Here is a 25,154-nt window from a genome sequence, read left to right on the forward strand (position 1 = left end):
CTTTTATGGACCTTTCTGTCTCGGTCACCATAGACCTCCATTATTTGAATGTCAGCAGACAGAAAGAAGCCTCCCAGATCTCCAGATGCATTTGAGATATCAAAAAAGTACTCCAGAGTGTTGTTCAGCATGGGGGTGAGTAGAAAATGAAGGCTAATCATGTTTTGGGTGTACTATTCCTTTAAGCTTGTGTACCTTATCTAACACAAGACACATTAAAATGTTTACAAGAGAAATATATATCAAGCCTTTAAAAATCTACTGAGATAACCATAACAAAAATGAGCATTTTAACTTTTTTCTGCTTGGACTCGACCAGGAAAACCTCAAAGGATGAATATTTATAAAAGCATCTCATGCTGTTTGGTATGGGGCCACTACTCTGACACTGTGGCCTGGTTACCCTTCCAGCTGCTTTTAGGATCATATTATGTTTATGAACCTTTGGAAAAATTAGAAGATTTAAGTAAAATCTATTCAGAAACTGAATATGGGTTGTCAATGAGCATTTCACCTAGTAATTATCTGATAACTTTATTCTCATAAACAGAGAAACGGTTTGCCAGATACAAAATCTATTTTCTTCCAATAAATGTGTCAGGTATTGTTCTTGCAAAAACCCAGCATTTCACACTTTGCTCTTTTGGACCATGCAGGGGGAACTACATGGCAGAAAGATGTAAACTGACACGCACTGTAGGAGACCAAGATGTCCTGCAGTTTTATACAAGCATGCACACGGAGACTAACACTAACATTTTGACATCAGAAGTGCAGAAGGTCATTATTTTTATCCAGTGCTGAAATTTGACTTACGAGACAAAATATTTCTTATCAAGCAAAAAACAAAACAAAAAACATTTTAATGCATGTTTCTCATGTGAACAGTATTTTCATTATCCTATCTTCTGGTAACTTGCCCTGACAAATACTTAATTGAACTGATTGTGACTGAACTAAATTCCACAAAGAGAGGCTGAATTAAAGGGTGTCGCTGGGAGGAATGTTATCCAGTGTCCCTTTGGGGCTGTGAGTCACAGCCAGCTATGCAGCTGAAGACACTCGCTTAGTTTGATGTTAACTTGTTTCTCCTCTGGCGGCGCCTGTCACCTCTTGCTAAGCTTCTGTAGCAAGAGCTCGGATCAGCAGGGTATCTGAGGGGCTGTCGTTCTGCTCTCCGTCACAACCGCCACTGTTTGCTTTAGGACACAGGTAGTGAAGCTATAACCTAAAAAGGAATACCAGTAAGTGTATGTTGCTGGTATGCTGGTTGCTGATGATGCTGGAATGTGACCCCCTCCGATTAACCAATGCCTTCAGTGTTTTTTTTGTCACTTTTATTAAAACAAATTGTATTTCAATGTTTCGTTCTTTTTTCTCCTTCATACCTTTTAAACTTAAAAAAGAGGAAAAAATGTGTGTTTTGAGATTATCACCTCTGATGCCGGCCTCAAAGATTGAATAGAAAGTATTTAAAAACTTGGTAAAGCACCAAAAAGCCAAATATTTAACAAAATAACTTTTTTCTATCTGCCTTAAAATTCTGACATTGGAGTGCTCTGTCGTGTCAACTGAAAGAAAGTCCCTGACTTGCACTCTGGGGCATGCGAACTGCCTGGTTTTTTATTGAATTCATTCATAATGTCCTCTGGAGGCACAAAATACACCAAAAGAGAACGTTTCTGGGGATCTTACATGAACTTTGGGTTTAATTTCATGTTTGGCTGCGTTTCATTTTAATGTAAGAAATGGAATTGTAGAAACTTTACCTTTCACAGTTGTATTGCAGATTTCCGATTCTCAAATTTGTAAAGGTCAGCAGCAGTTTTAATCACTTATGTTTGCATACTGATTCACAAAACACATTTATTTATTGACTTCTTGTCTCAGTTATTTTAGTAATCTGTACAAGAAATATGGGCAAAGTCAGCCTGCTGATAGAAGAAAGTAGTTAGTTTAAAACAGTTTTCATTCCTTACAACAAAGATCAATCCCTTTTTCTATCATAAGTGGAGACCATTACTTTAACTTTGCTTTAATACACCTAACCTACCAAGAAAATACCAGGTTTATTCACGTCTTCATTTTGACCACATGTCTCCATGTAAGGTACAAACTTATGTTCAGTGGCAGACAGTCTGAGTCTGTTACTAAAAAAGTTGGACTCAAAAAAAAAACAACTGTAAAAGAACAAAAAGACCATGACCTAGCTCTCTGTTGTAGCAACAAAATGCCCAACATGCCTAAATAGAAAATACATCTGTTCTCTTTTTCTTTCTTTGACCTTGTAAAAACATTATCGATACTGAAAATGGTTAACTTTTACTCTTCTCCTGTAATGGATTCAGCAGCTTCCCTGCAGAAAGGCTTAGGGTTTGGCTTAGGGTTAGGGTTGTCATATTGAACTGGAGTTTTGTATGTTTGATCTGTTTTACTGCTTTGGAGAAAAAAATATATCTGAGAACATAAACTGTCCAATAATAGCATCAAATGAAAAAAAAAAAATATATCCCAGTTACCAGAGAATTTGTGATTTCCACAACAGACCTATTACGAAAAGTAAAGCAGTACAATATTTAAAACATTTACACAATTTTCATACTATGTGAGAAAAGTGTGCTTAAGCACTGATGTTGCCTCCATCTTCATCATGTTAATTAGATCAGCCCTTTTGAAATTCAGCAACAACAATAGCTACCTTTACATGGACATATGTAATCAGAATAAATGGCTCATTAGAAGAAAAATGTGTCAGTGAGAATGATCTGATGGGGCAGGATCGGAACAAAGTTGTAATCCGAATGAGAGGGTTGTCTTTTGCTGATGGACAATCCAATCACGTTATTCTGAATAAGGTAAGCTGACCTGTGTGCGCATTTAGCTGATCACTCAGGCTAGCTGTTATCAGAATATTCCAATCAGCATGTTTAATACTCATTTTTAGTCTGATTTACTGTTTTATACATGATAATTATTTCAGTAAAGGTGGTACAGTCTGATTATTTCTTGTTTTTAATTTCAATACATTTCAATTCAGTCATGAAATTTTGTGCATGTAAACATAGTTGCTGCTTTAAATGAAGATACCATTCACTTAAAATCAAGTAATCTTTAGATTATTGCAAAAATGTGTATGTGTATATATGTTTAATAACACACATAAAGGACACCAAAGGACACCTCTTTCACTAACTGGCACAGACTTGAATCAGATGGTATTGTGTCTTTTCTTATCCATGTGTCTTCCAGGCATTTTATTAACACAAGCTGTGCATCACTGCTAGGTCAATGAATCAGAGAGCTAGTAGTGACCAGCATGCTGTTCCTATCAGCGATATTTCTAGTATGAGGCACAGATCACTGCAGGTCGATCGGTTAGGCTGGCTGTTAGGGACAAGTGACGTCTCATTGTGTTAGAGCCAACTTCCTGTTAAGGCGGAGCCGGAGGCAGCCAGCTCACACATGGTTCCCCCAAGGCTGAGGTGATGGGCTCAGATGATCAGCTGAAGGCTCTGATGTTTGAGTCAGAGGTGGTCCTCACTGGCCTCGAGTGATGACTGATGGAGCTCGGACTCCTGGTGCTTTAGAAATGAACTCAGGCAACAACTCAGTGGCAGAAAAAAAAGAAAATGGGAAAGTATTAAAGGGGGAGAACATAAATATTGTTTCAAAGTAAACTTTAGTCATGTCTGCAGGCTATAATACTGTCATAGTAAATCAACTTTATAATGTGTCTTTTTGTCTGCAGGAAGCTGTACATTTGATGAAGGCTTCTCTCAGTGCGATTACCAACAAGACCCTTATGACGACTTTGACTGGGCGCACATCAACACGCAAGAAGTGCCATACGTCTCACCAGATCTGCCACAAGGTAACGTCCATCTTTGAATACCTTCCTATTTTTAGCACCAACAGTTCATTGAATGATCAAAAATCTGGACGATTTTTAAATCCTTTAAAAAAGTTGTCATCCTTCTATTTTTCAATTATATTTATCATTATATTGGAATTTGATGTGATCCCAGAACATTAGCTATGGCGCTCTAAAGATCCCTCAGAGTGTCCTATTTTTGTCGTACTGCAAGTAGTTTAGCTAATGGTTAGTAAGTTCTTTTAAGTTGAATTGAAATGTAATTAAAAATGTACCCGTCAGAAATTCCTATTTCATATAGCAAGTATATATAAAAAAACATTTAAGTTTTACAAAAACTGAAGTAGAGGACATCAGCAATTACATTGTTAATAGGATTTATTAATATCCATTTTTAATTAGTAAGAAATAACTAAGAATTTCCAATAACCCCAATCTATCAATTGAAGAACTATTTTAACTTGGTTGATATCACATTGGAAGAATGCCATTTTAAATAGCTGAACCATACTGAAGTTTATTTGAAAAAAAAAATTAAGAAGTATACCTGTATCCTGAAATAAAACCAGTAGTGATCTTTAGGGGCAAACACAAGTTTGTTAACTGTAATGATTGACGGATGAAAGAACTCTAAAACTTTGACTATTGCCCCAAAATCCATGTTCTAATTATAATTTTATAGGCTTTCATATTTCCTTAATGAAGGATGAATGCTCACAGTACCGACTGTAAAGAAGAAATACATGGCAGTGCAAGTTTTTAGGGCAACATAATATGCTTTCAGTTTTCTCTTCTTTCATCAATCATTTTACAAACCCCACAGCTGTGTTTTTTGTATGACACCTCTGAAAGCATCTTGTTGGGACTTGCTGTTGCAGCAACAAGCTTAACTACTTCAGCCTCCCCAACAAAAAGCTTCCTGTGTTAGTGTTTGATACTAATAATCAGTTTTTGTTGTTGTTGTTTTTTTTTTGTAAAGCTTGGGGCAAATTCTGCTGGTAGTTATGGATGCGTCAGAGAAAAGAGAAGATAAATAGATTTTTTACTTTAAAAGGTTTTGGGTTTGTTTTCAATCAAATCCTAGTGTTGCTTCCCAGACTCCCCCTCTTTAACCTCCCCTTTCTTGTCCTTTCCTTTCCTCTCCTCCTTCCTTCTCTCCTCTGCCCCTCTTCAATCAGCAGGTCTTTTTTTTTTCCTCAGCAATGATGATGAAGGGGAAATTAAATCGTTCTGCCTCAGGGCCGAGTGTCTAATTAACAGAATATGAGGTCATTAATCAACAGCGGCCAATGGGCAAGGTTGCCTACTTTAGTGTTAAACGAAAAATGTTGTAGCGTTAACTAGCTGTGCAATGTTCAAATAATAACTTGCTTCACCAAATTAAAATCTTAGCGCAAGATGTTGAGATGTGTGAGTAATGATTTTAAGTTGGGATTGCAAATATGTTTTCTGTAAGGTTTGTCTCTTTTGCTGTTGTTTTTTTCTCTTCCTTCACTGTTTGTCTCCTCTTATCTTAATTTTCCCTTTGTGCCCTCTTTTCGTCAGGAAGCATTATAACATTGTTACCATGACAATATAATGATGTTTATCTCTGATGCTTCTTATTATGGCAACTCACCTTTGGTGACATTCAAAGAAAAGTTAATATCAACCTTTTTTTCCTTCAGCTTTCACATTAACTTACATCTAAAACTGTTGGTTGTTGTTTTGTACATTTGGCAAAGCACAGGTGTCCAGTGGTGGACAACCTTGGATTATATATCATAAATACCAAGTGGTGTCACTCTTCAGTGTGGGCAGAGTTGCCACTTCGATGAGGTTAAACACCTTTCCCGAGGGGAACTGATCCGTAATGCCTAGAATTAACATAGCATTAACTTCTCCAGAACCTTGTGGGATGAGCAGGGCAGAGGGATTGCAGAGCAGGTTAATGGTTCCGAGATGTTGGTTGCTGGAAGGAGGAGTTCAGTGCCAAGCCTAAAGGTACAGGAGCATGAACTGACATTTGATGTGCTAATAATGCCAGCAGGGTGCGGAGCGGTGATGCAGTGAATAGGAAACAAGGCTTCAGGAGGGGATTAGAGAGGTAGCATTTAAGTAGGATTTTTCAGAGAGGATTGTCTTCAGTTGTAAGTGTAAATGCCTTGCCTATGGGCTTAGACGATATGTTTTGATTGGAACCCTAAGAGGCATGGCTAAATAAAAAAAAAAAAAGCAGAATATTCAGTTAAACAACAGGATGGCAAATTTAATTATCTTTAGTGTATTATTTAAATTTTTTGGCATCTCCAAGATGGTAGGTGACATGAGAAAGAAGCAATACAAAAGGTAATTTCTTTCAATTGTTCTTGCCAAAAGTAAAACATAGCTGCCTTATTCTAGATTTATTTGTCCTGTTTACTAATCACTCCATGAACCAAAAGTGTTAAGTGTCTATGGATGGTTTGTCATTTTTTAAAAGCTAAAATTCATCTATGTGTCTCACTGGGGGTTGATGTTGGCAGTTCACCATGACTAGCGCTGGGAAGCTATGTTGGCAAAGAACGCTGCGCCAGTTGAACATTCACAGGCTGGAGCTCTGAGGCTCAGCAGACTAAAGCAGATACTCTCGACTCATAATGTTGTCAGCCAGTAACACTCCAAACCTATTTGGCATGCCTTTCTCTTCATGTCTCCTCTTTTCCCTCCAGCTTTCAATAGCAATTTCTTAAATAAGGGAGGAGAAAAAATCGACGAAGATGAAAATTGGTGCAGTGTCACCAGATGTTTTGATAATAAATAGTGAGAAATGCATCAACGCATCCTTAAAATAGCATAAAAGCCACATCTTTGACAGCCTCTATGCTATACTTTAACTATAATCTCCGAGAAGGTGGTAAGTGCAGTCAGGATATATTTATGGAGCTCTGAACACTAATGATTGTTTAGACAGAGCTGTATGGAATTTATACATATTTATTCGCATTTTTTCTTTTTCTATGATTTGAGCAAGCATTTGATAAATTCAGTCCTTAATAAGAACAACTACAAAATATTTTAAGATAGTCTTTGATGTTTTATTTTTAACTTCAATTGTAACTAACTCACCTGATTCCAATATAAGTGAATTAAGATTTTCTGACTATCATAAGTTTCACTTTTAACTTTTCTTTTAGATTATTTTCTTACTTTTCTATCAACTGTGGAATGAATAATGTGGAAAAAATACATTTGTGCAAAGCTTTAACCAGATTTTGCACATTCCTGTTATTCCAAAAACCTAAAAAAATGTACAGCCGCTTTTTTGAAGCCCACTTTGGAATTATGCATGCATTTAGCGAAGCATTAATCTACATTTGTATTATATAGCATGAGCAGTACATTAAAAAGCTTGTGATAATATTGATGTAGGGTAGAAAAAGGGGGAAAAAAGTGCTATTTGCAAAAAAAAAAAAAGATTCAGTCTTGTATTCACTCTGGACTTGCTACTTATGACTGAAAAGAAGATAAGTGCTTAGTTGTTTGATTCAAAAACTTAAACTGTATACAAAATTTACAAAATGTGCAAAATACAAGTATGGTAAACTAAACTTATAATTATGTTGTTTTCCCAAAGAATATGACCGCATCACTACCACACTGTTGCTGCTGTTGTTTTGTGACACATTTAGGTCTTAGTCTGTCACAGCAGCTTTTTTTAGACTCATGCTTGTACTATCTCATCCTTCTATTAGGAGCCATTTTCAAAGACATCAGCCATTTTTGAAACTGCCAGGCACAAAATGTCAGATGTTCTTGGAATCATGAAGTTGGCTTGGATGTCACAGACCTGATTTGAATGCTTCTAGTTTTATTGACTTTCACCCATATTTTACCACATCATTTAGTTCCATGTTGTTCATTGTCATTATTGTAATTGTAAGGTCTGAGATTTTGTTTTTATCGTAAACATCACTAAATAGTTTTAACACACCATTAATACATTTGTTTGAGATTATTTCTATAGAAGATAATGTGCTAGAGTGCCAAAGGTTATATTTTGTGGTATTGTGTGTATTCTGACATATCTGGGTCTCTAACTGAGAGAAGTATTTTTAGCTGGCAGCCAATTTAATAACACTTTTTATTCATGTCACCATTTAAGTTTCAGAGCCAAAGTAAGAAATGAGGCTGACGTTGATCAGTTAATTTTTGTGTGTGTTTTTTGGACCTTTGTTGAAATCAACAACCAGTGAGCAACTTAATTTCAGTAAATAAGGAGGGAATCAACTTTGATCTTTAACATGTGTGACATAGGCATGCAGGGTACGACAACAGAAGTGAGGTCAGGCAGAGGGAATTTGCTAAATAACTTTGTTGGCAAAATGTGTGTCCCTAAGCAGATGTTTATGTTCATTTGTTAAAAGCTGACAATGTTCCTTTTTCTTCTGCAGGGGTTGTTTCATGTTTTTCCAAACTAAATAAGCTAAGCAATAAATGGTAAACCATACCGCTCCTAAAACTATTGTACAATTTATATGGGATATAAAATAGTATACAAATATAATAAAATAGCCTTTGTCATTTCTTTTTGTGTTAAATATTATGAACTGTAAGGTTAATTATGCCTTATTATAGGGTCTTATCATATTTCTTGCTCTGTTGCCACAAACAAATAGTAATATAGTAATATTTTATACCTGAAAGACAAAGAATAGTTCAATGACTCATCTTAAAAATAGAAAATACTGGAACAAGCGGGGCTTATTATATCATTTGGTTTGTTTCATACTGCCTCCACACAGCCTTAAAGAAAAATAAAACATATTTGGCTCGCATCTCATTTATAACTAGCTAATGTTAAATTGTCAAATTAATAACAAACAGGAAATGATCAGATTTCATTATTTTGCAGAGGAGCAACATCTGGCGAAGGGGTTAGCTGATTATTTGAACATCTGGATGGGCAGGCTCTTTGTATACCCAGATTAAGTGTTATTATCTTTTTCCTCCATTCATCATAATGGTTGATAGGGAAAATAAAGTATTAAAACGGCCCGTAGTGTACCAGTGATATCTGTAATGCTTTCACCAATTTCCTTTGAGACAAAAAAAAAAAAGAAGTAGGCGACTGACTTGTGTTTAAATGAGATGAAAGTTTTAAGACATTCAGGGGAGAAATGCTTATTGTAGCAATAATTTATCTGTGTCTGCGAGGTACTAATGTTTGTGAGGTAGGATAAACAGGACATTTAATATATTCATTAGTACTGATGAGTTTAATCTAACCGATATTGGTTGTTTAAGTTTATATATATACACATGAATTTACTATTTAAATTGCTTGTCTATATTCATTTATTGACCAGTCCTTTAGCCAAATTAATGTTATAGAGATATAGTACCAACTTAAGCCAAAAAGCTGGCAACTCATCATAAGTGGGCAAACTTTTTTTGTTAACTAAACATTAGGACAGTCACATCATTATGCATTCTGATTTTATCATTTAACACATTTTAGTTTTTATCTTGTACAAGAGGGTCAGTGAAATCTTACCATCACATAGCTTATCTGGCCATTTTAAAGAGCAGCTGCATTAACTCACCGTTTAAACAGTTTTTAAATTGTGGAGGCAGTGATTCATATTCTTTATCAGAAAGTTAATAGAGTGGCAGAGAGGGAAATAATAGATAAGACTAATCTAAAATCCCATCCTGTTTGTCTGTGATGTAAGAAATCAGTTAGTCAGGAGTTAAATTTACTGGTGTTTTTATGAGAAATGCTCCCTTGGCAATTCTAATGCATAATGCTGAAAAAAAACCTACACAAAGCAGTGGGTTTATTCATGTAGGTACATGTAAGACAAGCTGTGGGCATACAGCCCACTCTTGGCAAGTACAGTCATACTAGTGACTGTCTTCACACTGACTGCCTCCTCAAAGGGCACCACTAAGTAGTCTCTTTAGGCGCTGTATTGCAATAACTATTTTGAGAACAATCAAAACCAACTGTCATAAAAAGGTGCAGATTATTGGCTTACAATAACAAGAGTACCATAGTTTTTCTCTGGAATGTTTGTCTTCATGTTGTATTTTTTCCTTGTCTACCTCTGCACTCAGGTTCCTACATGTATGTGGACGTTTCTCAGTATGATGTCGGGGAGAAGGCCCGGTTTCAGCTGCCAGTCATGAAAGAGAATGACACACATTGTATTGACTTCAACTATCTCCTGATAAGCCCTGATGGCTCCAGCCCAGGAACTCTTAACATCCTGGTGAAGGTACTGAATGCTAATCCAGAGCAACTTGAGTACTTTTACCAACATTTGTGGAAGAGCCTTGGGTTGTAATGGCCTAATGGTGTGAGCATGATTAGTTCCCTTTATTAAGCTTAATCTCTCGCTTGGAGGAGAAAAGTATAAATGAATTCAGAATGTAAACTGTAGCCATGATCGTTGCAGAAATTGAGCTCTCCTCCTAAATCCACTCTTCTCAAACTGGTGCAGGACTACAGGTTTCTTCCTTCAATGGTTGAGTTTGGAATCTGACTGTTTGAGGTGTAGGATAACTGTCTTTTATGAAGATAGCAAGTTAAAAAGGTGCCAATAATGCAGGTAACGAGTGGAGGGCTAATTGGCTTCCTGATGAAAAAGTTACAGTTCTATGAGGGCCAGACATTTTGCTTGTTTGTTGGTGACCAAATACTTATTTTTCTCCAGAATTTATATATAAATCCTTTTTAAAATCCCACAATATATAATGAAATGCACATCTCTGAAATACAATTTTTTTTCTAATGTACTCAACTCAACTTACATTTTTCATGCTAATTTCATATCCATTCATTTAGACAGAGTCTAACAGCAGAAGCTCAGGATTTAAATTACATTGCCAAAATTGCCAACAATCATGGGATGGGAATACAAATTAGAGAGAGAGGAAAGAAGAAAATAACTATATAAATCACAACTAATATCATCTACAATAAATTTACCAACATTATTTTCAATGCAAGACTTTCTTGATCCTACAGGCCTATTTTACAGTATAAGGTGGTACTGTTCCAGTTTGAAATTTTTACACTAGGATAACCCTGAATAACAATGTTGCTGTAACAGTGTAACTGATTTTAAATGATTAAACAGATACTTAGATATTTAGATACTGTAATAGCAGCAAGTGCTTAAGACTGGGACTGGATTCTGAATCAGAAGTTTTATTTGATTTATCAGAAATCATTGTCATGCAACTCAAGTTAAAATGTTGTTTTCTGAATTCTTTTTAGGTGAATAAAGGTCCTTTGGCAAACCCTATATGGAATGTGACATCCTACACTGGTAAAGTTACACTCACTCAGCTGGTTTAAATTTTTTTAAATCTCATTTTCTCATGTTGACCCTAACTTTTGCCACCTAGGTAAAGGCTGGCTGAAAGCTGAACTTGCTGTGTCCACCTTCTGGCCTAATGAATACCAGGTAAATTATGCGATGCAGCCAAAACCTTTGTGGAAGGATTCATTTCCAGTAGTGCTAATGTGAAAACAAACATCACACACAAATACAGACACATATTCATGCTGTGAGGCAGGCTGCTGATTTATTTGTGTTGACTGGGTCTCAGGAGGTGACGATTAGGCTAGGGTGTGTGTTAATGCATACATGTATTTGCATGTATGCGAGTGTGTTGCCATATGTGCCTTTGACATAACCAACATTGTATTTAATGTTTTATTTGTGCATCTCTAATGAGCTCCTGTTGAAACAGAAAGGAAATTAATGAGTTTCCAAAGCAGAGGAGGTTGCAGGACAATTGCATTGGGCTACAGTATACTGTTTTTTTTTGTGTGTGAATGTGTTATTGTTTATTTTTAATTTATCTTTGTGTATTTGGAGACTGCCTTTGACACTTGTGCACATTTTTTATGGTATTCTGGCACTGAACATTGTTGCAGGCATAAATACAATCAAGCCAGCGGACACAGCTTGGGGACAGTATAATAAGACTAGAAGGCCAAGTGCAAAGTGTCTCTCAAATGGCCCATCTGGAGCCCCCATCCCTCTGACTGCGCAGGGATCTCAGCAGCTTGAAACCCGTGTTTTAATTGAACATAATCATCTTAATTTGCTGAGCCACATGTAACTTTTTCAGGCTTTGAAGCAGGTTATTGGCTCTGAGGTTATGAAGCTATTTTGTCATGTTTGAACATGCGTCTGTGTTAGCAATTTAGTCTGATTTCTCCAGGGGAAATTTTTTCTCATGTAGACATACTGTACCCTCGCAGACACAAAAAAAAGAAGTACACAAAAATCACATCCACCTACACATCAACCTTTTGCTGGAGCTGTAATTATCATTTCTTCTTTATCAAACCTTTTCAGTCAAGATCATAAAACTTTTAATTTCTGTTCTCTGTTATTAGGGTAGTGAGTTTTTAAATTAATATTTGTATTTTTAGATACAGAATAAAAAATAGTTTGTTAGTTTCTTTCTTGATTAACTACTAAGGCTGCAGGTTTGTGTTTTTCTACCCTGCTCACAGCATAGCTGTCCTTTTACTTTGCTTGACTCTTAGATGTGCCTCAATTTTTTTTAAATCTCATTTCAGTTATTTAGGCCTACTTTGTAAAAAAGGAATATATTAATAAATGCAGTAACACAGCAGACAAACAATTGAGGTATTTTTAATCAAGGTTTCAAGAACAACCCAAGCACTCAGTTTTATGTGCACTTATTGATGAAACTTGAAATAAAGCTGCACACTGACACTAGATTTTTCACACAAGTCACATGTTAACATTGTCAAGTTTATTGAATTGCAGAGACAAGCCATTTTCATATGAAAAAGGAAAATAAATAAAAGGATGTGATGGTAAATGTAAAATAATGATGTTTTAAGAGACAACTTTAATTGAAGTATTCAAGTTCAGTTTATTTATATTGGACTAAGTCACAGGAAATACTTTCTCTCCAGATATTTAGAAAAAAGCAGGTAAGATTTTTATCAAATTATATCCAATCTAATATAAATACTGTTCACATTACTCCCGTTACTCTAATACGATCCAGTCTCTATTCATTCAAATGGTGTCCAGATTAATGAAAATTTTGATGTAATACAATTTACTCCCTCAATTAATATCGACAGGTTAACAATTGTTTATTTACAGAAGCCATTTATTGCATAAAGTCAGTAACTTTGCATTTATCATTTGTGCTGAGAAAGCATGTAGCAACACTGGAAAGTAATGACTAAATTTTAACAGGAAGAAACGTCCTACAGAATTCTTTGCTAATGTCTAAGAAAGAGTGAATAGAAGCACTTAGTAGATGAGGAAGAGTAAAAAAACAAAGCATAGAAATTTAATGGGAGCAATACTGTCATAGGCAACTTGATCCTAGCAGGCTACACAGATTAACTCAGCCTCACTTGGCCTAGGTACTGTAAGCAAACAAGAAAAAGAAAAAGTGCACACACAGATAATGGGACTTAATCTCTGTCAGGAATAAAACATAGCTTTACACAAGCTTACTTTACCTCTTCTATGGAGGAGAGACTCAAAAGAAGGACTGTTAAAGGTATAGTGGAGGATTTTCGAGGAATTTTTGAAAAGACCCGCCCTCTCCTAACCTGACAACAGCCAGATGCATGTCTCGCTCCGCCTAGCTCCACTCACATACATCTGGGAACCCGCTCATTGAAAGTGATTTCCCCAACCAAATTTATGGTCTGTCCAATCAGGACGCAGGGCGGGTGTGTCCTGGAGTGGAGAAGCGACCGTGAGATTCCAACAACAATGGCAGCTCACATCGAGGAAGCAAGCGTTAGCATTGATGCTGCTATTTCTTCTGTGTTGTCCAATCTATCTGATATTGTTTCATTAAAAGAACATCAGAGAACGGCTTTGAAGGCTTTTGTTGGTGGAAACTATGTTTTCGCCCTTCTCCCGACCGGATTTGGCAAGAGCTTGATCTACCAAATGGCTCCTCCTCTCACAGCGTCACGGGTTAGCTTCGGTGTGAGTGGTTGAAATAGCACGTCGATAAAGATGACAGACAAGTGGCTTATCCAATCATATGCAAGGAGTTTTGATAAGGCCCAGCCTTCAGTAAAGGCTATTCCTATGGCGGTGTCCCAGATGTATGTGAGTGGAGCTAGGCGGAGCGAGACATGCATCTGGCTGTTGTCAGGTTAGCCCTCTCCACTTAAAAAAAGAAAATGCACATGCACAACCATGTACCAACACCCGAGAGGAAACGCCTATTAAACGCTTGTGAGAGCAACAACGAGCCCATTTCTCCTCGTGCACACTCTGTTTAAAAATATTTGCATCGCTCATGTAAGCTTACTTTCAAAAAGAAGATTTGCAATTTTTCCACTTTGTCAGACTCACCACCAGTAAGTGAAAATGGGGACGGGCACATAGGACGGCCTTACAATAGGAGGACCACTTATCTTGATGATCCATCCAGAAAAAGAACATTCTCCACAATGCACTTAAGTAAGCGATATAGTTACCCTTAACAAGTGACTAAACATTGCACTCAAACTAGGTCTGAATCATTTTAAAATCTAGACCAGTTCAAAGCACATTATAATGTTATACTTTTTTTTCAAATGTTTCATACTAAAGCAATGTTAGTAAACACAAAAAGTTTATGATGTATCATTAAAAACAATTTAAGTGAATCCTAATAACAAATTAGGTTTGACATTATTCAATGGTATGTCAGAGCTTGTGTTTTTGATGCAGGTGTATAAACCTGAGGACTCTGAAATCCAGTCGAGTTCAGCCACATGTGCACGCTCATAATACCCTTAGCCATTACTACAAAAATGGAAATATTTTGGATATTTCTTACCAGATTATTTTATAGAAATGTATGCATCGGTTTTATACTCTGAGATCAGTTCCTCTCTGTGTTTTAAGGGAATTCACGTTTTATTAAATAATGTTATTCTAGTTTCAGATCATAATTAGTAGATGAATGACACAATAATTTTAATGGAGCTGCAACTATATTCTTGTTTATATAGATCAAGCTGTTTTTCTTGTAGCTTTTGCTGACTTTACACATTGGTACATTTCCTTTTGCTTGCTGCACTATTAGAAATTTATCTTTTGTGTTTTGACGCAGAAACATTTTGTTTTTGTTTTACTTTGGTTAATATTAGTGTATGTACACATGCAGCCTGTGTCTAGAAGCATATTTACATTTCTAAGAAATCAGCCTAACACAAGGTAGAAAATATCTCCTCCCTGCAGCTTTAAAACATTTTTTTGATTCAGTGCCCGTAGATGCATACATCAAAGTGATATATGCAACAGAATGATAAGAAGATGTATGCATTTGCCAAGCCTTACTCTGGAGTGATGATACACTATATTGCCAAAAGTATTTGCTCACCTGCCTTGACTCACATATGAGCTTAAGTGACATCCCGTTCCTAATCCATAGGGTTCAATATGACATCGGTCCACCCTTTGCAGCTAGAACAGCTTCAACTCTTCTGGGAAGGCTGTCCACAAGGTTTAGGAGTGTGTTTATGGGAATTTTTGACCATTCTTCCAGAAGCGCATTTGTGAGGTCGCACACTGATGTTGGACGAGAAGGCCTGGCTCTCAGTCTCCGCTCTAATTCATCCCAAAGGTGTTCTATCGGGTTGAGGTCAGGACTCTGTGCAGGCCAGTCAAGTTCATCCACACCAGACTCTGTCATCCATGTCTTTATGGACCTTGCTTTGTGCACTGGTGCACAGTCATGTTGGAAGAGGAAGGGGCCAGCTCCAAACTGTTCCCACAAAGTTGGGAGCATGGAATTGTCCAAAATGTCTTGGTATGCTGAAGCATTCAGAGTTCCTTTCACTGGAACTAAGGGGCCAAGCCCAGCTCCTGAAAAACAACCCCACACCATAATCCCCCCTCCACCAAACTTTACACTTGGCACAATGCAGTCAGACAAGTACCGTTCTCCTGGCAACCGCCAAACCCAGACCCGTCCATCAGATTGCCAGATGGAGAAGCGCGATTCGTCACTCCAGAGAACGCGTCTCCACTGCTCTAGAGTCCAGTGGCGGCGTGCTTTACACCACCGCATCCGACGCTTTGCATTGCACTTGGTGATGTATGGCTTGGATGCAGCTGCTCGACCATGGAAACCCATTCCATGAAGCTCTCTGCGCACTGTTCTTGAGCTAATCTGAAGGCCACATGAAGTTTGGAGGTCTGTAGTGATTGACTCTGCAGAAAGTTGGCGACCTCTTCGCACTATGCGCGTCAGCATCCGCTGACCCCGCTCCGTCAGTTTACGTGGCCTACCACTTCGTGGCTGAGTTGCTGTCGTTCCCAAACACTTCCATTTTCTTATAATACAGCTGACAGTTGACTGTGGAATATTTAGGAGCGAGGAAATTTCACGACTGGATTTGTTGCACAGGTGGCATCCTATCACAGTTCCACGCTGGAATTCACTGAGCTCCTGAGAGCGACCCATTCTTTCACAAATGTTTGTAAAAACAGTCTGCATGCCTAGGTGCTTGAATTTATACACCTGTGGCCATGGAAGTGATTGGAACACCTGATTCCAATAATTTGGATGGGTGAGCAAATACTTTTGGCAATATAGTGTATGTCAGTCCTTTGCCTTCAGCTTTTTATAGCAGCTTTTCCTGTGTGAGAACTTGTAAACATGTGCTATCAACAATCTTGTCTCACGGTACTGTGATTTGTTAGTCAGCAAACATTTGACAAATGGAGGTTAATAATGTCCATTCCATAATTTAAGGGGTCTTGAGGCTAATGAGGAAATGCATAATTGTATTGAAAGGTAAGAAGGAATAACCGACTTGGACCTAAACTACAGTGAACCAAAGGCTTCATGGGAATTTTTTAGTTCCAAAAGCTATCGAAGAAGATGGTATCAGAGCTCTAAATCTGACAAAAAAAATAGTTTCACTGACAAAAAATGTACCTTAGATCCTACTGTCCAAATATGTTGCCTTATAATTAAGAGTATCTAGAACTAAAAATATTCAGATTTCAGCTTTGGAGCTATTTAGGTGACCAGAAAAAACACAATCTGAGAAACTGGGAAAATCAATTTTTTTTAAAAACTGTAAACCACACATTAGCAAACATTTAAAAGGCATTTAAACTAGAGAAGAGTAAAAGATACAGAGAGGGAGGAAGTATGGATTTAGCATTCTCTCAGTGCATGGTGATTAACTCCTATGGGATGTGCTGTGTCCCAGGCCTTTAGCAGTTTGGTTGGATGATAAAAAAAAGGTTTCTATAGCAGCTGACCTTTGCCCAGAAATGTTTAAGCATGATGGCATCGTGTCTTTGAGATCACATAAGCTTTTGTTTTTAAATGGCCTTTTAATTTTTGACATAAAAAGGTCCTCAGTGGACAGTTTGGATGTCCTAATCCAAAATTATATTCAAAATATAGCAACCGCCAGCACACATAAATATACATAGAAGTGCAATGTAATCTTTAGGCTCTGTTAAGGATATAGCTTCAAAACAATAAACAATCAAGAGAGAAGACATGTTTGCTGTCAAACAGCCTGAGACCATGGTATTAAAAGTCAGCTGATGCCATTCTGCTGGGCACTGCAGTGAGCTATGAGTGAAAGATGATAGGCGAGGGGAAAAAAGATAGATTGGAAGAGGAGAGAGATTGAAAGTGGAGTGAGTGACAAGCCAGAGAGGATAAGCTATGGGTAAACAGTTCACGGCAGATTTGCCTTCAGAGGTGATGGATGGTAACAACTGCTCCCCCCTTTGAATTATTTCTCTCTTTGCCTCTCTTTTTGATGGCCATCTCCTTTTCTTTCTCTTTATTTATTTTTTTTGATTCTCTGTTCATTAAAGTAAACCAGACCGAGCAAACAGCATAGGAACACAGATGGCAAGTGAGACAAAGAAAGAATTACAGTGAGGAAATGGCTAGAAATGGATGTTGATGGGACAATAAAGAATGAAGGAAGATGGACGGCCATTCAACAGTGAGAGTATTTGTAAGGAGTGAGGAGAATTAGCTTTTCTAGATACTCAGATAATAAACTGGTGAGGCAACTGAGTCACTTTTCGACTGAAACCTCTTCTTTTTTCTTTCTTTTTGCCTCCTTTACAGCGTCTTTTTTTCAGTCTTTGCTTGTGTCCGTCCTTTTTCCTTCATTTTGTCTCTTTCTTTTGTGCTTATTCCATCTCTTGTCCTTCTGTGTGTGTTTCCTCATTTTGTTCTTTCTTCTGTTTCCCTTTTCTTCCATCTGCCTGTTCTTCCCTAGTGTTCTGCCTAGTGTATTCAAGACCACACCAACCAAGACCAAGGAGTACAGAGAAAGACAAAACCTTTAGAGGCGAAGACAATACCATATAAGGTCTTAGTCTCGGTTGGTGTGGTCTTGACTACAACACTATCCCTTCTTCAATTTTATCCATTCTTACTTTCTCTCTGTCCTTCCTCTTGCATTGTGCCTTACCCTTATTCTTTTCGTATCTTAATATCACTTTATATTCCCAGATTTAAAAGGAAAGTGTCCTTTTAATTGTAGTTTATTTTAATGTTTTCTATGCTCATAAAAACAACAAAGGCAATCACAACTTGAATATTTGAAAGAAATCAATTTCCACCAGTTGTTTTTGCTGAATATGAGCTTGTCCTTAAACAAAGTTGTCTGCACTTCAAGATTATTATTTATACAACTAAATGTTTTTGCAAAAAAACAAAACAATAACATTTACATGTTATTCCAGATCACATTTTCCATTCACAAATATGATATTAGTCTCTGTTTGCCTGTTTTGAGGAATACCTGATGTATTGTTAAAAAGGAAAACCAAACGTTATGATTTCCACAGTGTTGGAATAATTGCATTGGAAATGATTGGGCTTATGTCACCGGAATGCACCAAAAGGAACAACATGAGCACATTATAGGCTCATGTGGCGGACTAGTGCCTTACTTTAAATATTCTCTATATTTTGTCATTTTGAGATTTGTGTAAAATTACTTTCAAATTTCACCTTTTTGATGTCCACTTCCCTATTTATTATTATTTTTTTCACCCTTTATTATTTGTTTTCCAGTTAAAACTGTTATTTTTTTTTTCTTTAACAAAATTACAGCTCAAGCCACTTTACAAGTAGCATTTTCCCCAGTTTAGGCCATTCATCTATCTGAGAGGATTCTGCTTGAGTTTTAAAATGAATGATTCACATTTGCTTAGTTATCAAATAAAAAAGAATGACGTCCACCAACCTGAACAACATTCAAATAGATTTCATTTGATCTAGCAGATGGTGTTTGCAGGTTATTTACTTGTTATAATCTACAAATAGATTTCAATGTTTATTTTTTTTCTGCAGAACACTGAAGATTGCCATGTAGTTCAGAGATGGTAGTTTTTGTCTCTGAGGGCCACGTCCTTGCATGTTTTAGTTTGTCTTCCTGAAAACACACAATTTTAATAACATTCATATGCTCTACATAACCTGGAGATTTCCATCATTTTATTTTCAGTCATTTGTGTTGGAACCAGGAGAAATATAAAGATTATATTTATCTGAGAGCTGCATTGAACATTGGCAACATGCAATGGAAATATGAAACACACAAATACAATTTCTTGTTAAAAACTAAGTATGTTTGCAGGGAATATCAATTTTTTTAACCTTTACAGATGTCTGTTCACAGGTTGTCTTTAATTAACAATATTATGTCAACATTTTGATTTTCTGTAAGCTATGATCTAAGAGTACAAGTGGTTTAATTATCATGTTTATTAGTGGTCAATGGATCAAGCCTTATTTCCTTAATTTTGGGTGAGCGGTCAATACTGATATATGAAGTCAATCTTACAAACTGATCTTATTTATGTCCATAAGGTCTAAAAATGAACTAATGGTCTAACCTTTTAATTTATATTTGTGAGCTCTACCTCATGAAAAGTTAAAACCATTTGCCTTGTTTAATACGTATAATTTATTGTTCTTAAGCACAATAAGATGTGAACTTATTACACCTGACAGTGTCAATAATAATACAAATCAGTATCTACAGAAAACTGTGTTTGCTGCAGTCCTACTTTATACATCCTACATTTAAAGTCACTATATAATTACTATAATAATAATAATAATGAAGACAATGAAAAAAATTTTTTTCTCCTGTTTTTCTCAGGTTATATTTGAAGCAGAGGTGTCGGACAGCAAAGCCGGCTTCATCGCCATAGATGACATTCAGGTGCTCAGCTATCCGTGCGGTGAGTCATTATAATGCCAGCAATTAGTCTTAGTTCGCTGAATAGTGGCTGATAGCTTTGGCCACTAATTAGACTGTACCTATGATGGTTTCTCTTGCAGCTGAATGGATAGATAAGTAGGAAGGTGACTCAGAATGGGATAGATGCTGCAGAAAGAGAAAGACAAGCTGCAGAGAAATAAAAACAGAGAGAAAGTTTGTGAGAAAGGAAAACAGAGAGAAAGGGGGAAGAGGAGAGGGTGAAGCGGGAAATGAGACAGTATTAGGGCAATCATGGAGAGAGAAGATTCTGACCACTCAGCAGTTTCTCCCCCCACCCCCAGTTTAACCCAGAAGCACACACAGTTGCACAGACACACAGAGCAAACAGTCACTGTCTTGTCTCTTCTCTGACCGGAAAGAGATTGGAGGGAAGATCCATTTTAAATTCTATCTACGTCTTGGGTCGCCTTCTTTCCTCACTTGAGTGTTTCCTCACTGCTAGAGGCGAAAAAGAGTTGTGACGACAGTCTCACACTGTTAACCGAGAGGTCCGCTAATCTTTGGCCACTGGCATGTTCCTGGAGGTTCCTCATGTTAGCAAGAAAGTCAGGAATTCAGTTCGCTCATCGGTCTCATAGCAGCAGAAATCTTTTAAGACAATTTTGTATCTTAATGCCTTTTATTGATTAAAAGTCACAAAAATATACGGTCTTGCACCGTTCTCTTCTGGAGTTTACCCCTGAGGTCCACGTTTCTGTTAAAGGTTATTGATATTAACCTATTACTCGACCCGGAGCAAAAGCCTGAAAAATTATTAACAAGAGGATCCTCGGGTCCTTAAAGGCAGCAGGACTCCTAAATGGAAGGAGCATGTATTTGGAAAGGAATTAGTACTTAGTCCCCACAGTGGAAGCATTCATTCTCACAGCTGCATTTCTGGACACAGTTTGTGTGTATGTGCGTGTGTGTGCACACTTGCATGAACACACGGGTGTCTGTGGGTTTTCAGCCACCGTAGGAGCTACTATCTATGATTGCAATCACACCAGCAGAATAAAAACATCATCACTGAAATACATTTTCGTCATCTAAATAGCTTATTTCATTTCATTGGATTGTTGTTAAGAATTGGTTACTGTTGAAATGATGTATACTGGATGTGATATTTATTTTACCTCATGGCAATTCAGCTCTTTGATTTTCTCCAACTCCAATAAAATCTAATTGCAAAAAAAAAAATAATGCAATATAATGTTTTGCAATGTAATAACCTCGGGTATCTGGTATCTCATTTACACTTCTGTAGTCAAATGGAATAAACAAACGAAAACAACTCACCAACAGAAGAATAAGTATTTCTTTGACCTATCTTCCTTTTAGACAAGTCCCCTCATTTCCTTCGTCTTGGGGATGTTGAGGTGAATGCTGGGCAAAACGCCACATTTCAGTGTATCGCCACAGGAAGAGACACATCAAACAATAAACTGTGGTTACAGGTAAGGTCATATTCAGACACCCACATGCAGACATAAAAATGTAAACAATGTTTTAAAAAATGTATCTTTATCCAAATATAACGCAGTGCTCTTTTCTTTTTATTCTTCTTATAGATACCTCTAAATCTCATTTATATAAGCTAGCTATATGATTCTTCTTAACATTACTATGAATAATTTTTTTCTTTTATCTTATTTATTTCAGTAATGTTATGAATAATATGTAGAAAATAGTGTCAGCAGAGAATTGGGGAAAAAATAATTATAAAATATGTGTTCTGTTGTCTCTATTGTGTGTTAGTAGCAGGGGTGGAGGGCAGTTTATTCAGAAATAAATATTTAGATTCCTACTCTATAAGTTTAATTTAAACCTTTTCTCATTTTAGCCTTTTTTAAGTTGATTGTTGATCTTTGAAATCAATTCATTGATTTTATCGCATCCACTCTTCAAAGTGAGAAGGAAAAGGCTGCATGTCTTTCAAGAAAGGCAGCTGTGTCCTTATTTCCTTGACAAAAAGTCTTTAAAAGACATCTACCTACACCTATATCTACAATATGTATCTGTAAAGCATTAAATTAAAAAAAGAACAATTAAACTGACACAAACAGGTTCGGTTGCTTCCAAAGTGTCCCGTTAGAAAGCTGCAGCAATATTTTCAGCATCAGATCATAATACTTCATTAAAAAATTAATATAACTTTAAGTTTTCATGCACATCTTCCCTCAGGCTGTAAAGAAAATATTTTTTTTACCTACAGTACTTCAAACCTAATGTTTCATGTTATTGTGAATTTAAATCTCCATCATCATTAAAAGCTTTAAGAATAAAAACAAATGTGTTCACTCCTAGGTTTACTGCTTTCAAAGATATGAAACCTGCAAACCTGTTATCCTTTGATCAAACTGACACTACTTACTGCATAAAGAAATTTATAAGACATTTTTTCATGAGGTAGCCTTTGCATATGTCATATTGGTCCCCAGAAGGTGCAAAATGAAACATTAGGGGACTTTTTCCTATGTGTAACATGTGTCTTCAAATGCTATAGTACCTCAAAATATAATGCTGATGTAATGCACATCTGGTCACTGCAGATATATTTTCTATGTCAGATTTATGCTAATTAAAAATGGTTAAGCGTTGCTTACAGGCTGTACATGATTGCTATCCAATTCTATCTGCATAGGTTTTGGATAGGTATTTTCTGATAGCTTAATCTTCTTCATGCTGGAATGTTTAAGTTTATGATTATAATCCAGTAGTAGCCAGGGCCGATCCTGTATGCAGCATGAAAACCTTTTAAAGTCTGCAACTAAGTCAGAATGACTTGCTGTGGTGACCCCTGAATATAGGAGTACTTGGAAGGACATGAGGCACATTTCCAATAGCTTCCCAGGTACAGATAAACAGAAATGGATGCCAGTTGTGTCATGTAACTACATTTAGGAAAACTTCACTGGCTTCTTGTTCATCATCCAGGGCATTTTAAGGTTTTGGTATTGTCTTGGTGAGCTTTGCATGGACAGACACAGATGTGTCTTGCTGCACTTTTACATACTTACAAACCCATCGGAGCCTTAGGGTCCTGTGATCAAGACCTGGTGATCATCGCCTGTACAAAATGGAAAAACTAAAGGAGACAAATTTTGAAATATACTTTTGCTTAAATATTGTTTTCTTGTTTTAAATTATTTGTTGAAGTACTTTATGAATTATTGTTATTATTTATATTATATATATATATTATTTATATTGTTATTATGTAATTGTTGTATCTTGATAAGTACCTTATAGATAAAGGTCTCATTAAATCACTCACTACCAATATTCAGTACAAACCTACTGCTTAGCCCAAGCTAAGTACCCATTTGACCTGTTTATAGGGATTTGTCCTTTACCCAATTAAAAGATATGGACAAAGCTTAAAAAAATCACTTCTCGTTTATTTTTTCAAGTTTTGTTCTAATTTGATCAATAGAATAAGTAGATAAATAAAAAAATACACATAAATTATATAAAATCAAACATTGCACCTTGCTTGGGTACTTTACATCCAATATATGAAAAATCAACATGCTCTTTCAACACTGATAAAAACAAAAATATATACATCTATGAAATGTTTAATCACACAAAGTGTTTATCAGTCCGAGGGGAGTTTGGGTCCTTCTGTCACTACCACTGACACCTACTTTTTATTTGAATTTATCTGGAATAGAAACACAGCTAAACAGATAAGCTCTAACGCAGTTGTAAAATTTGTGAGAAGAAAAAAAAAGGATGTATATTGGGGGCCATAGCTCCTTTAAATTGCTTTAACTTGGAGACAGACAAGGTTAAACACAGAAAGGTTTCCAAGTGTCATTAATAGAGGGGGACATTCATTTTTCAGCAGAAGTAGCTCAATTGTTGGCTCTCTCCAGTAAGGTGTCTGTGCACAACATATAGGCTTTGGAACAAAAAAACTAAAACATTACATAAAATTAATGGCAGCAATAAATGCAAATAAGACCTAAGCGGAGAGCAAAAGAAGAAAAGAGCAAATAACCTAAACCTAGAGCAGCATAACTACAGAGTTAGCTCCGGATAAATGAAGGCACTAAAATAAGACAAGGTGTCTTCCTGTTGGGCAAAAGATTTCAAAGTCCTCGTTTTAAAACATCTTGACTAGCAATAAAATTAAATGTCCTATTTGACTAGATTTCAGCTACATACAGTCCCTAACTACATAAGCAGTCCCCAAATAAAAGCATGACAATTTAATACAATAAAGTCTCAGCCACATTGTGTGGAATGATGAGTTCTCTTTTAAAGTGCTTCAGACTCTTAAGTTGCTCACATTCTCTCTGCGACTGTAGGCCATACATCTAGCACCTGACATGATTAAGAGTTTAATAGCTGCTGATTTCATTATTGCTCTATCACAGTCATAACCTTCAAGCCTTCTCTTAGTGAGGCAGCGGGGGTTGACGGGAAGTGTGTTGGTTTATGTTGTCCAGTACTAACGTGTGACCTTGAGCAAATCAGTTAAACTCCTCAGACCTCGGCAGGATGTGATTTATCTGTTTTTGCTTCGTCTCTTCTCCAGAGGAGAAATGGAGAAGATATTCCTGTGGCTCAGACCAAAAACATCAACCACAGACGGTTTGCCGCCTCCTTCCACCTCAAAGAAGTCTCTAATCAGGATCAAGATTTGTATCGCTGCGTCACCCAGTCAGAGCGTGGCTCCGGGGTGTCTAACTTTGCAGGTCTTATTGTGAGAGGTGAGATATTAGCAAACATTTCTCATTCTTTTAGCATTGCCTCATCTGTAAGGTTTATGGATTTTTTTTTATTCTCTTCTTTATGATGTTTTTATTGGTAGGATTGTTCCTGAACTGGAAAATGTCTAAACCTCACTGCATGTTTATTACTGTTTTCATTAATCACTGTGTGCTTCATAATTTGGTATAATTAGGATCATTGATGTACTCTCACACACAAACACACACACTACCCAGCATGCATACACACAACCATGTCCTTTGCCAACAATTTCAGTTTAAAAATTGACTGAAATTAAAGTCAGACTAAAAAATA

At 36.7% G+C, this 25,154-nt stretch overlaps 1 protein-coding gene across 17 annotated transcripts in view; it reads left to right on the forward strand.

Annotated features, from left to right (window-relative positions):
* The window catches only part of ptprk (protein tyrosine phosphatase receptor type K), a 140,873-nt gene that overhangs the window by 51,938 nt on the left and 63,781 nt on the right, over positions 1 to 25,154 (forward strand). For all 17 annotated transcript variants that reach the window (XM_038267636.1, XM_038267638.1, XM_038267643.1 and 14 more), the window contains 7 exons: positions 3,749 to 3,871; positions 9,950 to 10,110; positions 11,115 to 11,166; positions 11,246 to 11,304; positions 20,016 to 20,097; positions 21,459 to 21,574; positions 24,664 to 24,838. In XM_038267636.1, coding sequence (XP_038123564.1) covers positions 3,749 to 3,871; positions 9,950 to 10,110; positions 11,115 to 11,166; positions 11,246 to 11,304; positions 20,016 to 20,097; positions 21,459 to 21,574; positions 24,664 to 24,838 — 768 coding nt within the window. The remainder of the gene's footprint in view (positions 1 to 3,748; positions 3,872 to 9,949; positions 10,111 to 11,114; positions 11,167 to 11,245; positions 11,305 to 20,015; positions 20,098 to 21,458; positions 21,575 to 24,663; positions 24,839 to 25,154) is intronic.

The sequence above is a fragment of the Cyprinodon tularosa genome, unplaced genomic scaffold (genome assembly GCF_016077235.1).
Source record: "Cyprinodon tularosa strain WSP-4 unplaced genomic scaffold, ASM1607723v1 ctg68, whole genome shotgun sequence".
Classification (NCBI taxonomy): domain Eukaryota; kingdom Metazoa; phylum Chordata; class Actinopteri; order Cyprinodontiformes; family Cyprinodontidae; genus Cyprinodon; species Cyprinodon tularosa.